General features: G+C 48.7%; 1 protein-coding gene across 1 annotated transcript in view; it reads left to right on the top strand.

Annotated features, from left to right (window-relative positions):
* Positions 1–1,946: 1,946 nt before the first annotated feature.
* The window catches only part of PIGG (phosphatidylinositol glycan anchor biosynthesis class G), a 66,231-nt gene continuing 47,747 nt past the window's right edge, over positions 1,947–20,430 (top strand). Inside the window, exons 1-2 of the mRNA XM_007957505.2 lie at positions 1,947–2,100; positions 2,964–3,169. Of these exons, the coding sequence (XP_007955696.2) occupies positions 1,947–2,100; positions 2,964–3,169 (360 nt within the window). The remainder of the gene's footprint in view (positions 2,101–2,963; positions 3,170–20,430) is intronic.

A 20,430-nucleotide genomic window follows, 5' to 3' on the forward strand; every position in this document is an offset into this window, starting at 1 on the left:
CCCCGTCCTGAGTTCACCATCTCACACACCTGCTCTGTGCATGGGCGGACAGGCAGGGCACCTACCCTCCCATTTCCTGAGGGCCAAGGGGTTCCAGAACACGGGACTTCTGATGCCGAATGCAGGCAAACCCCCATATGAGGGTGGCAGTGCCGCTTGCCCTGGCACCCAGGAGTTCCTTGACCTCTGAGTGCCTTCGTACAACACCCTCACTGCCCACCCCCCCCCAAAAAAAACCTACCAAACTCACTGCCATTGAGTCAACTGGACTTATAGCAACCCATCCACGGGTTTCCAAGACTAGATCACCCAGTCTTCCTTCCAAGGAGTGGCTGGTGGGTTTGAACTGCCAGCCTTTTGGTTAGCAGTCAAATACCTTAGGCACTACACTATTGAGCTCCCTCTGTGGGAGGCAGATGAGGCAATCTACTTCTATAAAGATTTACAGCCTTGGAAACCTAATGGGGACCACTATGACATAGAATGAACTAAACGGCAGTATCTTTTTTAATCTTTATGGATGGATTTTAGTTGAAAGCAAAGAATACCAGAAATATGTTTACCTGAACAAGAGGATACTGCATGGTTTAAAATCAGGAAGGATATGGGTCAGGACTGTATCCTTTCATCATACTTATATGCAGATGAAAGAAATTTGCTTGCTGCAACTGAAGGTGACTTGAAGCACTTACTGATGAGGATCAAAGATGAGAGTCTTCAGTATGGATTACACCTCAACATAAGGAAAATGAAAATCCTCACAACTGGACCAATATGTGGCATTGTGATAAATGGAGAAAAGATTGAAGTTGTCAAGGATTTCATTTTACTTTTGTCTACAATCAACAGCCAACAAAGCAGCAGTCAAGAAATCAGATGTTGTATTGCACTGGGCAAATGTGCTGCAAAAGACCGCTCTAAAATACTGAAGAGCAAAGATGTCTCTTTTAACACAAGGGTGCACCTAATCCAAACTATGGTATTTTCAATAGCCTTGTGTGCATGTGAAAGCTGGACAATGAATAAGGAAGCTGGAAGAAGAGTCGATACTTTTGAGTTGTGGCGTTGGTGAAGAATACCGAAAGTACCATGGACTGCCAGAACTGACAAATCTGTCCTGGAAGAAGTACAGACAGAATGCTCCTTGGAAGCCAGATTGGCCAGACGTCGTCTCACCTACTTTGGTCATGTTGTCGGAAGGGACCATTCTCTGGTGAAGATATCATGCTTGGTAAGTGGAGGGTCAACGAAAGAGGGGAAGATCTTCAATAGATGGATTGACACAGTGGCTGCGACGATGACTCAAGCATAGCAAGGTTTGTAGGATGACACGGGATGGGGCAGCGTTTCCTTCTGTCGCATATGGGGTCGCCAGGAGTCAGAACGGACTACACTGCACTCAGCAACAACCTTCAGGAAGCTCACTGACTCATCTTTGTCATGCCTGGAGTGGGTTCGAACAGTTGCGCTGCGGCACCAGAGCTCCCCTGAGGAGTAAGTACATCGCATAGTGAAGGCTCCTAGGATGCAGCACAGCGGAGAGGTGTTCAGCACACGGTCACACAGGTGAACGGCTTCAAACGGCGCGCGTGGGCGGAGCCGGTGTGGACCGGAAGGAGCCGGTGTGGACGGGTCTGCGGGCGGGCCCGTCGGCGGACAGTTTCCAGGACAGATCTGGCGGGCAGAGGAGCCCGGCCGACACTCGACTGTGGAGGAAATGTGCGGCCGGGCGCACGCATCACAAACTGGGTCCCCGCCACCCCACCTCCTGGCGTCGAGCAGCGCCCGCCTCCTGGTGCGTATTTCCGGCGCGCCGGCGACGGGAGGGCTCAGTGTGCGGGCGAGTAATAAGTCAGAGGTCGCTTCCGGGAGCGGGGAGTGGCTACTGCGCGCGCGTCTCGGGCTGGGCTCAGCTAGTCGGTGTCCGATCCCGGCGGGAAGACACCATGCGGTTGGGCTCTGGGACCTTCGCCGTGTGCTGCGTCGCCATCGAGGTGCTCGGGGTCGCGATCTTCCTTCGGGGATTCTTCCCGGCTCCCGTTCGTTCTTCCTCCAGGCCGGAGCACCAAGCGGAACCCCCAGCACCAGAACCGTTGGCTGGTACGGGCCTACCTCCGTTCCGCCGGCGGACGCTCCTTCCTGGGCTCGAGTCGCTGCCTTGGAACAGGGCGGGGTGTTCCTTGCAGGCGCCCTTTTCCTCGGTCGACTCTTCCACTGCGGTCCTCAACCCCAGCAGCCTGTGGGCACCGCTCAGGCTTCTTTGCGTGTCAACCCCGAGGCCCACCCCTGCAGCCAGCGCTCCGGGCCCCTCCTTTCGGATCCCCACCTGCCTCCGCGTGCCCCCCGCTCTCCACATCCAGTGACCCCGCCATTTCCTGAGTAACCTTTGGTCACTCGTTTCTGGACTCTTTTTTGTGCGCTGGGACGCAGCAGATAAGCTTCCTGCCAGCCCCTTGGCGGTATCTTTCATGACTTTGTCCGGACCTCCCTTCCGTAGGTCCCTTAGCGGCCCTCAGCTGGCAGTGCATACTCCGTCAGGGTTCTCCGTCAGCGTGCCAGGTTCGCACAGTGCCCCCACTGACCGCGGACACATTTTGTAAATACTTGTCCATCCTCTGCCTGGAGCGGTGCGTTGTAGGTCTAGTCCCTAAATGCCTCACTCTGAGACCCTCATTAGGGACCCCTATCCCTGCACTTCACATCCCGGAAAACCTGCCGATTTCATCTCATCCCCACACCTGTTCCTGGCTCATTCCATTCCATTTTCGGATCCTCAAGGAGGACCTGCTGTTCTCTGGTTTACCACTCTAGCTAAGGACATGTACCTCCTGCTAGGGCTGGGGCCGGGACATGTGGAATGACAGGTTCTGGGCTGGACAAGGAATGGGAAGGTTCTGAAGGCCTTTGAGTGCTAAATAAAGTATAAGATTCAATTCCTGTTTTTTCTTTCAAACACATTTTAGGAGCCAGTTCCAACTGGACGACACTCCCCCCACCTCTCTTCAGTAAAGTTGTCATTGTGCTGATAGACGCCTTGAGGGACGATTTTGTGTTTGGGTCAAAGGGTGTGAAGTTTATGCCCTACACAACTTACCTTGTGGAAAAAGGATCATCGCACAGCTTTGTGGCTGAAGCAAAGCCGCCTACGGTTACTATGCCTCGTATCAAGGTAAACCTTTTGCCTTCATGCACTAGAAACTTGGCTCTCTCAGAGGTTCAGGGAGCTCTTGGTAACCTTCCACGGGAGATCCAGTTTTCACTGATTGGATATTAGTTGGGTGCTGTCAGCTTCACTGGGGCAACAGAATGCTGGGATTGTCTCAGAAATGGGATGGAACTGAGTCCCATGATTGGTGCCTCTTCCCAGGCCGCCAGAGCACGTGCTTTGTGGGAGGCAGAAGGTTGTGAGGTAGTGTGTAGAGCTACCTCATCCAGTCAGGCCAGCCTAGCCTGAGAGGTGCCGTCCTCCTTGGTGACTCACTGACCTCAGCGGCTCAGTTCAGACCCTAGGTTGAGAGGTGGAAGACCCTTGTAAGGTTGAGTGCCTGCTGTTCACTTTTCAGATGAGAAAACAAACCCAGAGAAGTTAAATGATGTGTCCAAAATTGTACAATGACTAAAGCGGTCTATCTGGCTGTGAGGGTTATTGCTACTACTTCTGTATAAACCTTTAGGTGTTCAGCTTAGTGATGACAGGTAGTACACTACCCAAGTGTTTGAGATGCCTAGAGGTATAGCATAGTGGCTAAAGCACTTGACTGCTAACCAGAAGGCTGGCAGTTCAAACCCACCAGCCACTCCTCGGAAGGAAGGTTGGGCAATCCTACTTCGGTAGTGATACTGCCTCGGAAACCCAAGGAGGGATCGCTATGAGTCGGGACCGACTCGACGGCACATAACAACAACAACAACAGAGGTATAGCGTGCTGGAGCTACCTGGAGGTGTGGTGCGCTGGAGGTGCGGTGTGGTAGTGGTACCTGCAGGTGTGTTGTGCTGGAGGTACCTGGAGGTGAGGTGGCTGGAGTGTGGTGTGCTGGAGGTATGGCCTGCTGGAGTGTGTTGCACCAGCATGCAGCACGCTGGAGGTGCAGAGTGCTTTCCCTGAGGTTGAAGTAAACCTCTGCTGAGGGACTTAACAGTTTACTGAACAGCTGCTGGCTGACAGTGGAGGGGTTACAGTTAGGAAAAATTGTGTCTGTGCCTTCTTGGAGCCCTTCACCAAATGAACATAACCCTACAGTTAGACGGTGGGGTTAGTGCAGTGATTGATGGAAAGGCTCAGGATGGAGCAGCGGAGATGGATGGGGCTCACTTTAGCTGGGGGGTCAGAAAAGCCTGTCTCAGGAGGTGATGTTGGAGCTGAGACTGGAAGGAAGAGTAGAGGGGTGAGGTGGAGAGGGCTTGCTTGCAGGTGTGCTGCATGTTAGTGTGGTGTGACTGTCTCAGGCAGAGCCTTATATCCAGGGCCGATCAGGTGACACCTGACTGTTTGCTGAGAGGGGGCTGCTGCTTTACTTACTGATTGAAGGTTTGAGGGCGGCATTTAGTAGGTGCTTGATAAACGTTGAGTAAAATGGTCTGGGGCTGAGGGATTGGTGCCACATCTCTGCTGACTGTTACTTGGTTTTCCCCCCTGGATGTGCGTGTCCTTCGTGCAGCAGTGTTTACTGAGTGTTCACATGTAGCACACGTGGTTGTAGACGAGAAGGATGGTGTGATGAGCGAGATAGGACAGCCCCGCCCTCATGGAGCTTACTTTCTAATGGGGGGGCAGGGATATGTAAGTATACATTCAGATCACCAAGATAGTTCGAGGGTGAAGGAGGCCATGAGTGACATCAAGGAGGACTGTGATGGGGGTGGAGCAGCTGTGGCCTCTGAGCGGCCATCACTTTTGCTGAGACCCGTCCTGTGAAATCTGGAAGAATCCATGTGGCTCCTGGACATCAGGAACACCTGGCACTTGTTTGTTCTCAGATGTGTGGGAGAAGCCCTTTCTCTTTCATTCTGTTCAGGAAACTGTTACCAGGAATCCAGGTGACGTGGAGTGAGCAGACAGGTCCCAGCTTGTTTATGTTTGTACGTTGGCCAGTGCTGTTCCTGCGGCATCAGCCACTGTTACCAGGAATCTCTAGGTTCCTGCAACATCAGCCTCCAGCCCATTTTGCTCCCTCAGCTCTGTCTGTGGAGCCTCACTCCAGAGTCATTTTATTTTGTCTTGTTTTGTTCTCAGTTCTTTGCATGGAAGAGTTGGGACAGGATGGGTGTGACCAGAGTCAGAGTTGCACAGCTCTGGATTTGGAGGGGGTGTTGTTGGCCAACGAGTATGTCCTTTGCCTCGCCTCCAGTTAGAGAAAGACTTAATTGTTCAGCGTTCATATCACGATAGCACACCAACATCGACGTTGCAACGCTGCAGTGCTTTTAGATGTCAAGATGCAACAGCTTTTTACACTCTGTAACAGCTTTAGGGGGCTCTGGTGGCCCAGTGGTTAAAGCATTCTGCTGTTAACCAAGAGGTTGGCTGTGGAAACCCACCAGCTCTCTGTGGCAGAAAGATGAGGCAGTCTGCTTCTATGAAGATTATGGCCTTGGAAACCCTGTGGTGCAGTTCCATTCTGTCCTCTGGCGGCGCTGTGGGTCGGAATGGACTCCAGGGCAGTGGGTGTGGTTTGGGCTTTGCTTCTGTGAAGATTGACAGCCTTGGAGACCCTGTGAGCAGTTCCATTCTGTGCTCTAGGGGCGCTGTGGGTCAGAATCAATTCCATGGCAGTGAATGTGGGTTTTGGTGTTAATTGAGGTTTCAGTGGCTCCTCTTTCTTCAGGGAATTTATGGTCACAGCAGAGTCTGTGCTGGTCACTGACTCTGTGCCAGGCATGGCAGTGACCACAGAGCACAGCCTTTTCTCATGCACTCTCATCTCAGCCCTGGGAGCCAGGCCCGGGATGCTTGGCCCCCAGCTTCTGCTGCCACACTGCATTACAGACAGACTGGGTCAGGCTTCCCTTTAAGTGGGGTCTGCAGAGCTCCAGGGGGGCATGAGGCTTGAGCTGCCCCTGGAGTTCCTGGACTCCTGCCTTCAGCCCAAGTGTTGCCATGTCTCCTTGGTAAGCGGACACCACCACACAGTGCCCCGCCTTAGAAGTGTCCGGCAGCCCGGGTGGCATGAAGAGGAGCACCTTACAAAAGTCATAATGGAAAGGATGGTGTGGTAGTTAAGGTTGTGTGTCAACTTGGCTGGGCCTGGTTGAGTGGCTAGGCAACTGAATGTAGTATTCTCCATGATGAGGCTGGTAATCAACTCCATGGTGGAATCTATTGGAGCAGCTGAGTAGCTGCCCTAGAGATGTGATCTGCTTCCTGTAAATAAGAAACAGCTTTGGGAATGGTCTCTAGCCTATGGCACGCTTGAACCCTGCATGTAGCCATGTTGTTCAGCAGCCTGCCATGCTCTGCCGACCTTGGGACTTTCAATGGACTTGAATCAATGGCCTGCTGTGTTGCTTGGTGACATTGGGACTGTGCCTTTTCACTTGCCAACCTTGGGCTTGTCAGTGTCAGCAGCCGGCAACTGTCTGAGTGAAGAAAAGCCTCCAGCTTCAGTGGACTGGGAGCAGGAGGCAGAACTGAAGCCCAAGGTTGAGGGGCTTTCACCCAGCCCCTAGCTCCTGGCAGTTTGAACTTGGACTTAAAGCCTCTAAAACCGTAAGGGAATACACTCCCGTTTGTTCAAGCATTCCGTTTGTTTTATCTTCTGCTAGAGCAGCACAAAGGTAACCAAAACAGATGGCCAGGTTGTCATTGTGTGTCATCAACTCGTGGCGACCTTATGTACGATGGAACGAAACAGATGGGACTACATGAAAACTGAAAACTGCCACATGGCAGAATAGTCAGCTGACTGGTAGAAACCTGGAGAAAATCTTTGTAGGGGCACAGCAAGATGTGACATCCATCACATACAGAAAATGGAACTGAGGCCAGACAAGCCAGTGGAAACCCACATGGGAAACCCAAAACCAAAACACCCGGCCCACTGCCACCGAGTTAGTTTGGACTCATAATGACCCTGGAGGACGGAGTAGAACTGCCCATAGGGTTTCCAAGGCTGTGAATGTTTATGGAAGCAGACTGCCTCATCTTTCTTCTGTGGAGTGGCTGGTAGGTTTGAATTGCCAACCTTTTTGTGTGCAGCCCAATGCTTTAACTACAGTGCCACTGGAACGCCTTGGGAAACCAAAAAGAGGTAAGAAATCCTGAAAGGAAGAAGTTGAAAGGCCCAGGAAGCACAACAAGAGACCTTCTGCTTCACTGATCGCAAGAGCAGGCGGACGGGGAGCAGTCCATCAGGCCAGTTTCTGTCTGTCGTGCTGTGAAAATGTGAAGCTCAGTCGTGTGTAGTCTGTACCAGGAAGGGGTGCACAGGCGTTGAAAATGCCCTGGGGCTGAACATGCATGGACTTAGCCATTCTGCAGAGTAGTATCTGTCGCCGTTAACAGGATCCAGCTGTTTGTCATCAAAAAGGAGGACAGCCATTCCTGTGTTGGTGGGAACACTTGTTGTTGTTGTTGTTATGTGCTGTGGAGTCGGACCCAACTCATAGCAACCTCTCTTTGGGTTTCTAAGGCAGTATTACTACGGAATTAGATTGCGACATCTTCCTTCTGAAAAGTGGCTGGTGGGTTTGAACTGCCAGCCTTCTGGTTAGCAGTCAAGTGCCTTTAGGCACTACGCTACCAGAGCTCCTGTGGAAGGGCCAGCTGGCTGTCTCTCCTCTGGCAGCAGGTTTGTGCACCCCGTGAGGAGCTCGTTTCTCCTCCCTTCCTTGTCCTCTGTCCTGCACATCCCTGCATCCCAGCTTCATCTCTGGACACTTCTCATGTCCCGTCCTCTCCACCTAAGTACAACCCCACCCTGGCAATGCTTCTCTGCAACTGCAGCCCTGGCTCCCCACTTCCTTGCCTTTTCTCCTCCAAAGAGGTCTTCGTACCCACTCTCCACTTCCTCACCTCCCACTCCTGTGCCCATGCCAGGTGGATCTTTGCCCACATCCCACCTCCAGAAGGCACCCCTGAGGCCATACCAAAACTCATTGCTGTGGCGTTAACTCACCGTACCCCTACAGGACAGAGTAGAATGGCCCCATAGGTTTTCCAAGGGTGTCATCTTTACGGGAGCAGGGTGCCGCATCTTCCATGGAGCAGCTGGGAGGGTTGAGCTGCCAAACTTCGGTCAGCAGCCAAGTACTTTACCACTGTACTGCCATGGCTTCTACGTAGGAGCCGCCTTAATTTGCTGAGCTCCAGGCATTCCCAGTCCCATCCTTGCTGGTCACCTTCCTCGCAGCTCTCTCCTGTCCTGGCTTGCTTGTGAGCCCTGGCCGTCCCCTGTCAGCCTCCTTCCCAGTGGGCCCTCCCCTCTGCAGACTCTAGGGGTTTGTGTGATACGCGTGGGCAAACGTGTCAGCATCAGGCTGCAGGTTTCTCCCATGGTTCGTTCTTTGGTTCCAGGGTCTGTATGCCCACCAGCTGTGGACACTTGCCTGGGTCATCTCTGCAGTTTCCGGCCTTGGTGAACACCCCACTTCTGCTGTTCCTTGCCCTGAGCACTGGGGCTCTTGAGGGTGCCCGTCAGCTGCGGAGGGCTGAGAGGTTCTTGCCATTTCTTCCTCCCTCACCAGTATCCAGTCCTGTAGGTCCTTCGGGCCTGGTGGTTTTTCCTCCCTAACACCTCCCCAGTCTGTGCCCATTGCTCCTCATCCCACTGCCCCCACCAACCTGCTGTCCTCTGAGGCTTGTCCCGTCCCTCCCTCATCCCCACTGCCCCACCCTGGCCTGCGGTAACCTCCCACCTGGATGGAAGTCTGCCAGCAGCTCTCTTGTCTGGCCCAGTCCAAGCCCAGTTAGCCTTGCTGTTCCACCTCTCAACACATAGTGGCCTGCTCTGCTTACATTAACACTGATGTCCTCACCACCCCTAGGTCTGTGTCCTGCTTGTCTGTCTCCATCCTCGTCTGTGTCTTCTGGCGCACATGACATACTTTCAGATCCTCAAACACCTGCCCTTCCCTGTGGGGCCTCTGTAGGCTGCATCTTGGGAGCACCACCTACCTAGGCAGTCTTCTTCCCTGGCTCTCAGCTCAGGCCACTTCCACAGGAGGCTCTTAGCAGAAATATCCATTACGGACCACTTGGTTAAGGGCACACTTTGTAGCTATTAAAACATGAAGTAGCCTTTCTGTGATTTACGGAGAGGTTTATGATAGTAATGGGGAAACAAAAGCAAGCTGGGGAATCATTTGTGTAGTTTACCATTTTGGTCAGAAATGTGGTTATTTACATAAAGAAAACATCTGAAAGAATACTTAGAAAAAATACCTGGTTATCTTCAGGGAGTGGAATTTTGAGGTTAGAGACTTGCCTGTTCATAAAGCGGTTCATTGAGGTTTAATTTCCAGACTGTACCACACACACCCTTTGGTTTGTTCATTCTCACCCATCAGATGGTTTATTTTCATGTGTGGTGAAAGTGTGCACAACAGAATCTTCACCAGTTGAGTCGTTTCTACACACAGTTCAGCGACGTGAGTTCCCTTCCTCATGTACAGCCATTACTGCTGCCCTTTTCTTTCTTTTTTTTTTTTATTAGGATTTGGGTGAAGATTTATAGAGTAAATTCACTTTTCATACAGCAGTTCACATATACTTTGTCTCATGTCATTGACCAAAATTTACAATGCAGCAGCTCCCCTCCCACTTCCTCCCCATAGTTACCTCCTCCCAGTGTCCATCCCTTCATACTCTTCTGCACCCTGAGCTATCTCCCTGTGCATAAGCAGCCCTTCCTTCTCCCATGATTGTTCTCTCCAGGGCGTGTGTCTACTTGAGGTAAATGTTTAACTCACTGCTGCCCTTTTCATTGTTCCATCATTGTAAGCACAGACTCGGTGCCCCCTTTACCCCTCCCTCCCAACCCTGGTAACCACTAAGGATCTTCGGTTTCTGTGTATTATTTTCTATAAAGGAGATCGTACAGTCTTTATCGTTTTGTGACATTTTGCTCAGGGTGTGTTCAAGGTCAGTCAGCGTGTGCCTGGCGTGAGGATGTCATCCTTCCTTCTGGCTGAAGGGTGTTCTGCTGTGTGGGTGTCTTCATTCACCCGTCAGTGGTCAGATTGGTTTTCCCTCTTTTGGCTATAGAAACTCTGGTAGCATAGTACCTAAGGCACTTGACTGCTCACCAGAAGGCTGGCAGTTCAAACCCACCACCCACTCCTCGGAAGGAAGGTTGGGCAATCTACTTCTGGAGTGATACGGCCTCAGAAACCCAAGGAGGGGTCGCTGTGAGTCAGGGCCGACTCGTTGGCACACAACAACAACAACTTTTGGCTATGGCAGAAAGCTGCGATGAACACTGGTGGGCAGTTCTCTGTTCACGTTCCTGCCTTCACTGCTGGGTGTATACCTAAGGGTGGGGTTGCTGGGTCATGTACTAGTTCTGTGTTAACTTTCTGAGGGACTGGTAAACTGTTTCCACAGTGGCTGCACCATTTATATTTCCACAGCAGTGGACAGGGGTTCTGGTTTCTCCACAACCTCGCCAACACTCGCTGCTGTCTCTTTTCATGATCATTGCCCTTCTGATGGTTGTGAGGTGACATGTTGGCGTGGTTTTGATTTACATCTCCCTAATGACTAGATTTTTATCTTTCCCTAATGATTAGTGAGCCACTCCTTGGAAGGAAGATGGGGCAATCTACTTCCGTAGTGATACTGCCTCGGAAACCCAAGGAGGGGTCGCTGTGAGTCAGGTCCGACTCAATGGCACATAACAACAACAATGATTAGTGAAGGAGCTCTGGTGGTGCAGCACCTAAGACATTTGACTGCTAACCAGAAGGCTGGTGGTTCAAACCCCACCAGCCACTCCTTGGAAGGAAGATTGGACAGTCTACTTCTGTAGTGATACCACCTCAGAAACCAGAGGAGGGGTTGCTGTGAGTTGGAGCCAATTCAGTGACAGTGAGTTAATGACTGGTGAAGGAGCTCTGGTTGTGTACTAGTTAAGGCATCTCATTGTAACCAGAAGGCCAGTGGTTGGAACCCGTCAGCTGCTCCTTGGGAGAAAGATGTGGTAGTCTGTTTCCATAAAGATCGACAGCCTTGGAAACCCTACAAGGCAGTTATCTCTGTTCTCCAGGGGTGTTGTGAGTCAGAATCGACTCAGTGGCAGTGGACTTGGGTTTTGTATTTTAACTGTAAGTGTATGTCTCTGAAGTTTAAACACAACTTGTGTTCTTTAACCCCTGTGTGAGTAAGGTTAAATAAAACCGTGTTTTTCTGTAGAACTCTCCTGTCTGGGTCAGAGGTGCTATAGACATTTTTGCAGAGGTGACAGGCTGTGTTAGATGACAGAGGCTGTCTGCAAGGCACAGTGGGGTCCCTCAGGATAAAGGGATGTTTGCTTAGACTCTAGCTGGAAGCTCAGTCACGGAAATAGGCTGTGTGGAATGCTCTTCCCGATCTTCATGCCACGGCAGGGCCTCTTGGTGCCTCAGCTGGATGTCCTAGGTGCCCAGAGGTCCTGCCTGGACATCTGTCCTGCCTGGGCATCTGTCCCACCTCCCTGCTTAGATGCCCATGGTGCCCGGAAGCCCTGACTGGGCAGCTCTCACGCCCTCCGGCTCTGGCAGCCCCTGAGCATGAGGGGGGCTGCAGAGCGAGGGGACTGAGGATGTAAAGGGGTTTTCCCTTGGCCCTTCACGCCAGCAGGAGCCTGCCTTAGTGCTCTGGGGCTGCTGTAACAGAAGTCCCACATGTGGGGGCTCCAGCAAACAGGAATTTGTGCTCTCACAGTGAGGAGGCTAGAAGTCGGAATTCAAGGCGCAGGCTCTAGAGGAAGGCTCTCTCTGTCAGCTCTGGGGGAGCGTCCTTGTCCCTTGGCACCTTGGTCTTCATGTGACGTGACATCTGGCTTCCCCCAGCAGCACTTTGCTTGTTTAATCTCTTCAATATCTCTAAAGGGGTTGACTTAAAACACATCCTACACTAACCCATTACCAAAAGGGATTATGACCAGAGGTACAGGAGTTGGATTACCAACATAGTTTTTGGGGGACAGAGTTGAGTGCATAACAAGCCCCATAAACTGGTGTTTGTTTAGACCCAGACCCTTGAGGGGCCCCCATGAGACATCAGCATCTTGGGGTTGGGGCACACCGTGTCCATTGTTCTGCCTGCATTCTTTACTTTGCCATTGAGCACAGGGACAGGGATGAAGTTAATCCTCTTCCTCTTCCTAATAGGGGAGGAGCTCTGCTAGCATAGTACCTAAGGCACTTGACTGCTAACCACAAGGCTGGCGGTTTAAACCCACCAGCCACTCTTCAGAAGGAAGATGGGGCAGTCTACTTCCGTAGTGATACTGCCTCAGAAACCCAAGGAGGGGTCGCTATGAGTTAGGTCTGGCTTGAGGGCACATAACAACAACAACAGTAGGGGTGGGAAGAGGTAGGGATCTGGCCCCGCCTTGGCCCCTCCTCAGAAGGCCCTGCCCCTGCCAGGCCCACTTTGCACCAGGTTTACTCTCCTGCGGCAATGGCCCTGAGAGCCCTGGCTTAGTCCACTGTCACTTCCCTGGAGGTGAGTCCATTGAAAGGTCAGGCGTCTACTCTCAAAGCTTCTGTGCCAGACGCAGACTCCTGCTGCTGACGCTTGCTGCACAGGCATCTGTCCACACTCATTCACTGGTCCCACAGGCTTCCCCGGGGCTCCTGTGTGCCAGGGCCGTGAGCTGTTCCCACCCCACAGGCTGAGGCAGGGTGGGGCTGGCAGCAAGCTCAATGCATTTTCAGGTGGGGTCAACTGCTGCAGTCGCTGACCTGGGAATTGGCAGCTGTGGGTGGGCAGCCTCTCCAGGGAGGTGGCCTCAGTGGAGCTGAGTACTGTGTGCAGAGGAGGGCCAAGCAGAGGGAGCCAAGAGCTGGCCCAGGAGAGCTTGTTCATTTGCAGGACGGAAGTAAGGCAGCAGCACAAAGGTAGGCCCTGTGTCTGGGGTGAGGATTTGGAGTTGATTTTAATGGCAGTGGAAAGGGGCTGGAGGCTTGAAGCTTTGTTAGTTGGCATCGAGTTGGCTCTGACTCATGGCGACCTTCTGTGTCACAGAACGAAACATAGCCCAGTCTGCACCATCTTCATGTTTGTTGGCATATGTGAGTCTGTTGTTGAGGCTGTTGTGTTCCTCATTGCCTCTGACCCACTACTAAACATGATGTCCTTTTCTTGCTATTGGCCTTCACGGGTGACATGTCCAAAGTAAGCGAGCCAATGTCTTCTGGGAGCATTCTGGTTTTATTTCTTCTAAGACTGATTCAATGGTACTTTGGGCAGTCCACGGTATAGTCAGTATTCTTCACCAATGCCACGATTCGAACACATCTATTCTTACTGGCTCCCTTTTTCCTTGTCCAGCTTTCACATGCATATGAGGCAGTTGAGAAGATCATGGCCTGGGTTAGGCGCACATTAGTCATCAAAGTGGCGTCTTTGCTTTTTAGAACTGGAAAGTCTTTTGCAGCAGATTTGCCCAGTTGCCACACGGCCTTTGATTTCTCGACTGTTGCTTCCATGGATGTCGATTGTTGGTCCAAGTAGAATGAATCATTGACTACTTCAATTCCTTTGTTTATTGTGATGTTTTCATTGTGTAGATAGTACTCTGGCTTCTGTCTGGAGAGTAGGTTATAGAGAAGCAAGAATGGAGATGATGGCGGATGGTGACGTTTAGGCGACGGTGGTGGCAGCTTGGATGGGTGATGGCAGGGAAGGTAGAAGTGGAGTGCTTCAAGGTGTGTTCTGGAGCAGAGCTACTCACATGGAGCCCACAGGCCCAATGGTGTTGGTCTTTGATCAGAGAGTTTATGGTGCAGTAAGAGATAAGTGCAGAAATTGAGAGTACCAAACCAAAACCAAACTCAGTGCCATCAAGTTGGAGCTGACTCATAGCGACCCCTCCTTGGATTTTCGAGGCAGTATCACTACGGAAGTAGATTGCCCAGTCTTCCTCCTAAGGAGTGGTGGGTGGGTTTGAACTGCCAGGCTTCTGGTTAGCAGTCAGATGCCTTAGGCACTACACCGTTAGAGCATGTAAAAACTTCTCAGCAGCTTGACAGCAATTTTATTGGAACCAGTAGTGCAAAGTTGAGGTTTATATTCTGTATGCCTTTGGTTAAACTGCTGGTCCCTGATGGATTTGAAACTTAAAAGCAAACAATAATTGGTCCTTGACAGCAAGTAGTTTGAAATGCCCTGTTGAGAGAGAGCCCCAGGCTTGTCACAGGGCTGGCTGAGGAACACAGGAGCCAAAGATGAGTTCTTACTAAGAGTCTGATGTTGCCTTTTCCTGGAAAACTAGCAAACGAAGGGGGACATTTTGGTGTATATTTGTGTAGGGAGCAGGCAATTGCCCATGGCCTGCTAAGCCATCCAAGCAAGTGTACAAGTGTGGGACTCTGGGAAGAAGCTAAGGCTAGAACCATCAGAAGGTGGACAGGGCGTACACTGTTAATGCCCAGCGTCCTTGCACTTGGTTTCCCTGAGTGCCTTCGGGAATTTCTTGACAGCGGAGGCATCTGTGCCTATTGCTTTCTGACTTTGGTATCTGGATAATGGCGGCCCATAGAATGAGTTGGAAGTGTTGCTTCTCATCTGTCTTCTCATAGACTTTGTGTAGGATTGGTATTATTTCATCTTTAAATGCTTGAAAGGATACACCAGTAAAGCCATTTGGCCCGAAGGTTTTCTGTGTTGGAAGAGTTTTAATTACTGATTCAGTGTCTTTGTTACCAGATTGTGTGTTTTTTCTTGAGTCACTTGTAGTTGTTTATGCCTTTTGAGGAAGCCATCCATTTCATGCAAGTTGTCGAATTTTGGCATAAAGTTGTTCCTGATACTCCAGTATGATCCTTCCAGGTTTTTGTAGGGTCAGTGGTGCCACCTCCTCTTTGATTCCTGCTTTTGGTGATCTCTGTCTTCTCTCTTTTTTTCTTCATTAGTACAGTGAAAGTTTTGTAAATTTTGTTGATCTTTTCCAAGAAACAACTTTTGGTTTTATTGATTTTTCTCTATTACTTTTCTGCTTTCGATTTTATTGATTTCTGTTGTAATCTTTATTGTTCCCCACCTTCTTGCTTTAGTTTGCTCTTTATATTCCAGATATTTCCACTCGTCTGTCAGTCTTTTGTACCGTGGTGGCTTGCATGTTGCTGTGAGGCTGGAGGCTGTGCCACTGGTATTTCAAATAGCAGCAGGGTCACCCATGGTTGACAGGCTTCAGTGGAGCTTCCAGGCTAAGCCAGGCTCGGAAGAAGAAAGGGGGCATCCATTTCTCAAAGTACTGGCCAGTGAAAACTTTATGAATAGCAGTGAAACACTCTCTGATATATTACTGAAAAACTTGATGAATAGCCCTGAAACATTGTCTGATATAATGCCGGAAGATGAGCTCCTCAGGTCAGAAACCACTTAAAATACAACTGGGGAAGAGCTCCCTCCTCAGCGTACAGTTGACCTTAATGACATGGATGGAGTAAAGCTTTTGGGATCTCCATTTGCTGATGTGGCATGACTCAAAATGGGAAGAAACAGCTGCAGACATCCATTAATAAGTGGAACATGGAATGTAGGAAGTATGAATCTAGGAAAATTGTTGTTGCTAGGTGCTGTCAAATTGGCTCCAACTCTAAGCGACCCTGTGTACAAAACGGTGAAGCACTGCCTAGTCCTGTGCCATCCTCACAGTCCTTGTTACACCTGAACCCATCGTTGCAACCACTGTGTCAGTCCATCTTGTTGAGGGCCTTCCCCTTTTTCATTGACCCTCCACTCTACCAAGCATGATATCCTTCTCCAGAAGTTGTCAGAAATGAAATGGAATGCATAAAGGGTCAATATCCTAGGCATTAGTGAGCTGAAATGGACTGATTTTGGCCCTTTTGAATCAGACAACCATATGACCTGCTATGCTGGGAATGACAAATTGAAGAGGAGTGGTGTGGCATTCATCGTCACAAAGAGCGTTTCAAGATCTGTCCTGAAGTACAACGTTGTCAGTGATAGGATAATATCCATACACCTACAAGGAAGACCAGTTAATACTACTATTGTTCAATTTATGCACCAGCCACCAGAGCCAAAGATGAGGAAATTGAAGGTTTTTACTAACATCTACAGTCTGAAATTTATCAAACGTGCAATCAAAATGTATTGATCATTACTGGTGATTGGAATGCAAAAGTTGGAAACAAAGAAGCAGCATTGGTAGTTAGAAAATATGGCCTTGGTGATAGAAATGATGCTGGAGATGCCATGATAGAATTTTGTAAGACCAGCTTATTCATTACAGATACCTTTTTTCAACAACATAAGTGGTGGCTATATATGTGGATCTCACCAGATGTAATACACAGGAATCAGATCAAATACATCTGGGAAAGAGGCGATGGAGAACCTCAGTATCTTCAGCCAAAGCAAGGCCAGGAGCTCACTGTGGAACAGACCATCAATTGCTCGTATGCAAGTTCAAGTTGAAGCTGTTGTTGTTAGGTGACATCGAGTCGGCTCCAACTCATAGTGCACCCGTGTACAACAGAGCAAAACACTGCCCAGTCCTGTGTCAACTTCATAATCCTTGCTAAACCTGAGCCTATTGTTGTAGCCACTGTGTCAGCCCATCTCGTTGAGGACCTTCCTCTTTTTTGTTGACCCTTCAATTTGTTGTTGTTGTTAGGTGCCGTCGAGTCATCTCTGACTCATAGTGACCCTATGCACAGCAGAACAAAACAGTGCCCAGTCCCACGCCAGCTCAGCGATCCTTGCTATACCTGAGCCCATCGTTGCAGCCACTATGTCAGTCTGTCTTGTTGAGGGCCTTCTTCTCTTTCATCAACTGTCCACTTTACCGAGCTTGAGATCTTTCTCCAAGAAATGGTCCCTTCTGACAACATGACCAAAATACGTCAGATGAAGTCTGGCCTTTCTCGCTTCCAAGGAGCATTCCAGCTGCACTTCTTTCAGGACAGATTTGTTAGTTCTTTTGGCAGTCTATGGTACCTTCAGTATTCTTCACCAGCACCACAACTCAAAAGCATCAACTCTTCTTCAGTCTTCCTTATTCATTGTCCAGCTCCCACAAGTATATGAAGCAATTGAAAATGCCATGGCTTGGGTTAGGCACACCTTAATCTTCAAGGAGACATCTTTGCTCTTCAGCACTTGAAAGAGGTCTTTTGCAGCAGATTGGCCCAGTGCAATATGTCGTCGGATATTGTGGTAGTTATGTTTGTGTGTCAACTTGGCTGGGCCTGGTTGAGTGGCTGGGCAGCTGGTGGTAGTTATTCCCCATAATGAGACTGGCAGTCAGTTCCATGGTGGGATCTACCGTAAGCAGCTGAGTAGCTGCCTTTGGGATGTGGTCTGCTTCCTGTATATAAGGAGAAGCCTTGGGAATGGTCTCTGGCCTTTGACATGCTTGAACCCTACATGTAGCCATGTCGTTGCTCGGCAGCCTACTACACTCTGACGATCTTGGTACTTACAGTGGACTTAAGTTAATGGCCTGCCATGTAGATTGGTAACATCGGGAGCCTTTTTACTTGTCAACCTTGGGGCTTCTCAGCCTCAGCAGCCAGCCGCTGTCTGAGTGAAGAAATGCCTCTAGCTCCAGTGGGCTGGGAGCAGGAGGCAGAGCTGGACCCCAAGCTTGAGGGGCTTTGACCCAGTCCCTAGAGCCTGGCATTTTAAACTTGGGCTTAAAGCCTCCAAATTGTAAGAATAAACTCCTATTTGTTAAGACCATCCCATTTGTTGTATATTCCTGTCAGAGTGGCACGAGGTAACCACAACAGATGTCTTGACTGCTCCTTCCATTGGTGTTGATTGTGGATCCAAGTAATATGAAATCTTTGACAACTTCAGTTTTTTTTTCTCCTTTTATTGTGATGTTGCTTACTAGTCCAATTGTGAGGATTTTCGTTTTCTTTATGTTGAGATGTAATCCATACTGCAGGCTGTAGTCTTTAATCTTCATCAGTAAGTACTTCAAGTCATCCTCACTTTTAGCAAGCAAAGTTGCATCATCTGCATATCACAGGTTGATAATGAGTCTTCCACCAAACCTGAGTTGCATCTTCTTCATATAACCCAGCTTTACAACCCTGACACACTCCCTACCTGATTTTAATCCATGCATTGTCCCCTTGTTCTGTTGGAATGATAGCCTCTTGGTCTTTGTTCTGTTGGAATGATACCCTCATGAGCACAATTAAGTGTTCTGAAATTCCCATTCTTCTCAATTTTATCCATAATTTGTTATGATCCACACAATCAAATGCTTTTGTACAGTCAATAAAAACACAAGTAAACATCTTTCTAGTATTCTTGCCTTCCACAGCCAAGATCCATCGGACATCAGCAATGATATCCTTCATTCCATGTCCTCTTCTGAATCCAGCTTGTATTTCTGGGAATTCTCTGTCACTATACTGCTGTAACTACTTTTAAATTATGTTCAGCAAGATTTTACATGCATGTGATATTAATGATATTGTTTGATAATTTCCACATTCTGTGGGATCATCTTTCTTTGGAATGTGTACAAATACGGATCTTTTTCAGTCAGTTGGCCAGGTAGCTGTCTTCCAAATTTGCTGGCACAGATGAGTGAGTGCCTCCAGCACGGCATGTTGTTGACACATCTCTGGATATTCGGTCAATTCCTGGAGCCTTGTTCTTCGAGAATTCCTTTACTGCAACTTCAACTTCTTCCTTTAATACCATTGGTTCTTGATCACATGCCAATTCCTGAAATAGATGAACATCAACCAATTCTTTATGGTACAGTGACTCTGTGTATTCCTTCCATCTTCTTTTGATGTTTCCTGCGTCATTCACTATTTTGTCCATAGAATCTTTCAATACTGTAACTTAAGGCTTGAATATTTTCTTCAGTTCTTTCAGCTTAAGAAATGCCAAGTGTGTTCTTCCCTTTTGGTTTTCTAACTCCAGATCTTTGCACATTTCATTGTAATAATCAACTTTGTCTTCTCAAGCTGCTCTTTGAAATCGTCTGTTCAGCTGTTTTAAGTTGTCATGTTCTTCCATTTCCTTTAGCTACTCTTCATTCGGGGGAAGTTTCAGAGTCTCTTCTGACATCCATTTGGTCTTTTCTTCATTTCCTGTCTTTTTAATGACCTTTTGCTTTCTTCATGGATGATGTTCTTCATGTCATCCCATGATTCCTCTGGATTTCAGTCATTGGTGTTCAGTGCATCAAAGCTGATTTTTAGATGGTCTCTAAACTAAGGAGGGATATAATCAAGGTCATATTTTGGCCCTTGTGGACTTGTTTTAATTGTCTTCAGCTTCAGTTTGAACTTGCATATGAGCAGTTCCCTGTATGCTTCTGGCCTTACTGAGTTTGCTGAAATCTTTTTGAAGATCATTCAAAAACAGTTACAGGAGCATATTGACAGGGAACTTTGAGAAAAAGCAAGCTGGATGCAGAAGAGGATATAGAACGAGAATATTATTACTGATGTCTGATGGATCTTGGCTGAAAGCAAAGAATACCAGAAAGATATTTACTGTTACTGAGTATGCAAAAGCATTTGACTCTGTGGATCATAACAAATTATGGATAACATTGAGAAGAATGGGAATTCCTGAACACTTAATTGTGCTTAAGAGGAACCTGACATAGACCAGGAGGCTGTTGTTCACAGAGAACAAGGGGAAACTGCATGGTTTAAAATCAGGAAGGGAGTGTGTTGGGGTTGTATCATTTCACCACACTTAGTCAATCTGTATGCTGAGCCAATAATCTGAGAAGCTGGACTATATGAAGAGGAACATAGCATCAGGATTGGAGGAAGACTCATTAACAACCTGTGGTATGCAGATGACACAACTTTGCTTGCTGAAAGTGAGGATGACCTGAAGCACTTACTAATAAAGATTAAAGACTACAGTCTGCAGTATGGGTTACATCTCAATATAGGGAAAACAAAAATCCTCACAACTGGCCCAGAGAACAGCTTCATGATAAATGGAAAAAAGATTGAAGTTGTCCAGGACTTCATATTGCTTGGTTCTACAATCAACACCACTGGAAGCAACAGTGAAGACATTAGATGATGTATTGCATTGGGCAAATCTGCCGCAGAAGACCTCTTTGAAGTGCTGAAGAGTGAAGACATCTCCTTGAAGACTAAGGTGTGCCTAACCCAAGCTACGGTATTTTCAGTCGCCTCTTGTGCATGTGAGAGCTGGACAGTGAATAAGGAAGACCGAAGAAGAGTTAATACTTTTTTTTTTAATTATTTTATTTTATTTATTGTGATTTGGGTGAAGATTTACAGAGCAAATTCACTTT

The sequence above is a fragment of the Orycteropus afer genome, unplaced genomic scaffold, assembly GCF_000298275.1.
Source record: "Orycteropus afer afer isolate SDZICR_OR568_19922 unplaced genomic scaffold, OryAfe1.0 scaffold00754, whole genome shotgun sequence".
Taxonomy (NCBI): Eukaryota; Metazoa; Chordata; class Mammalia; order Tubulidentata; family Orycteropodidae; genus Orycteropus; species Orycteropus afer.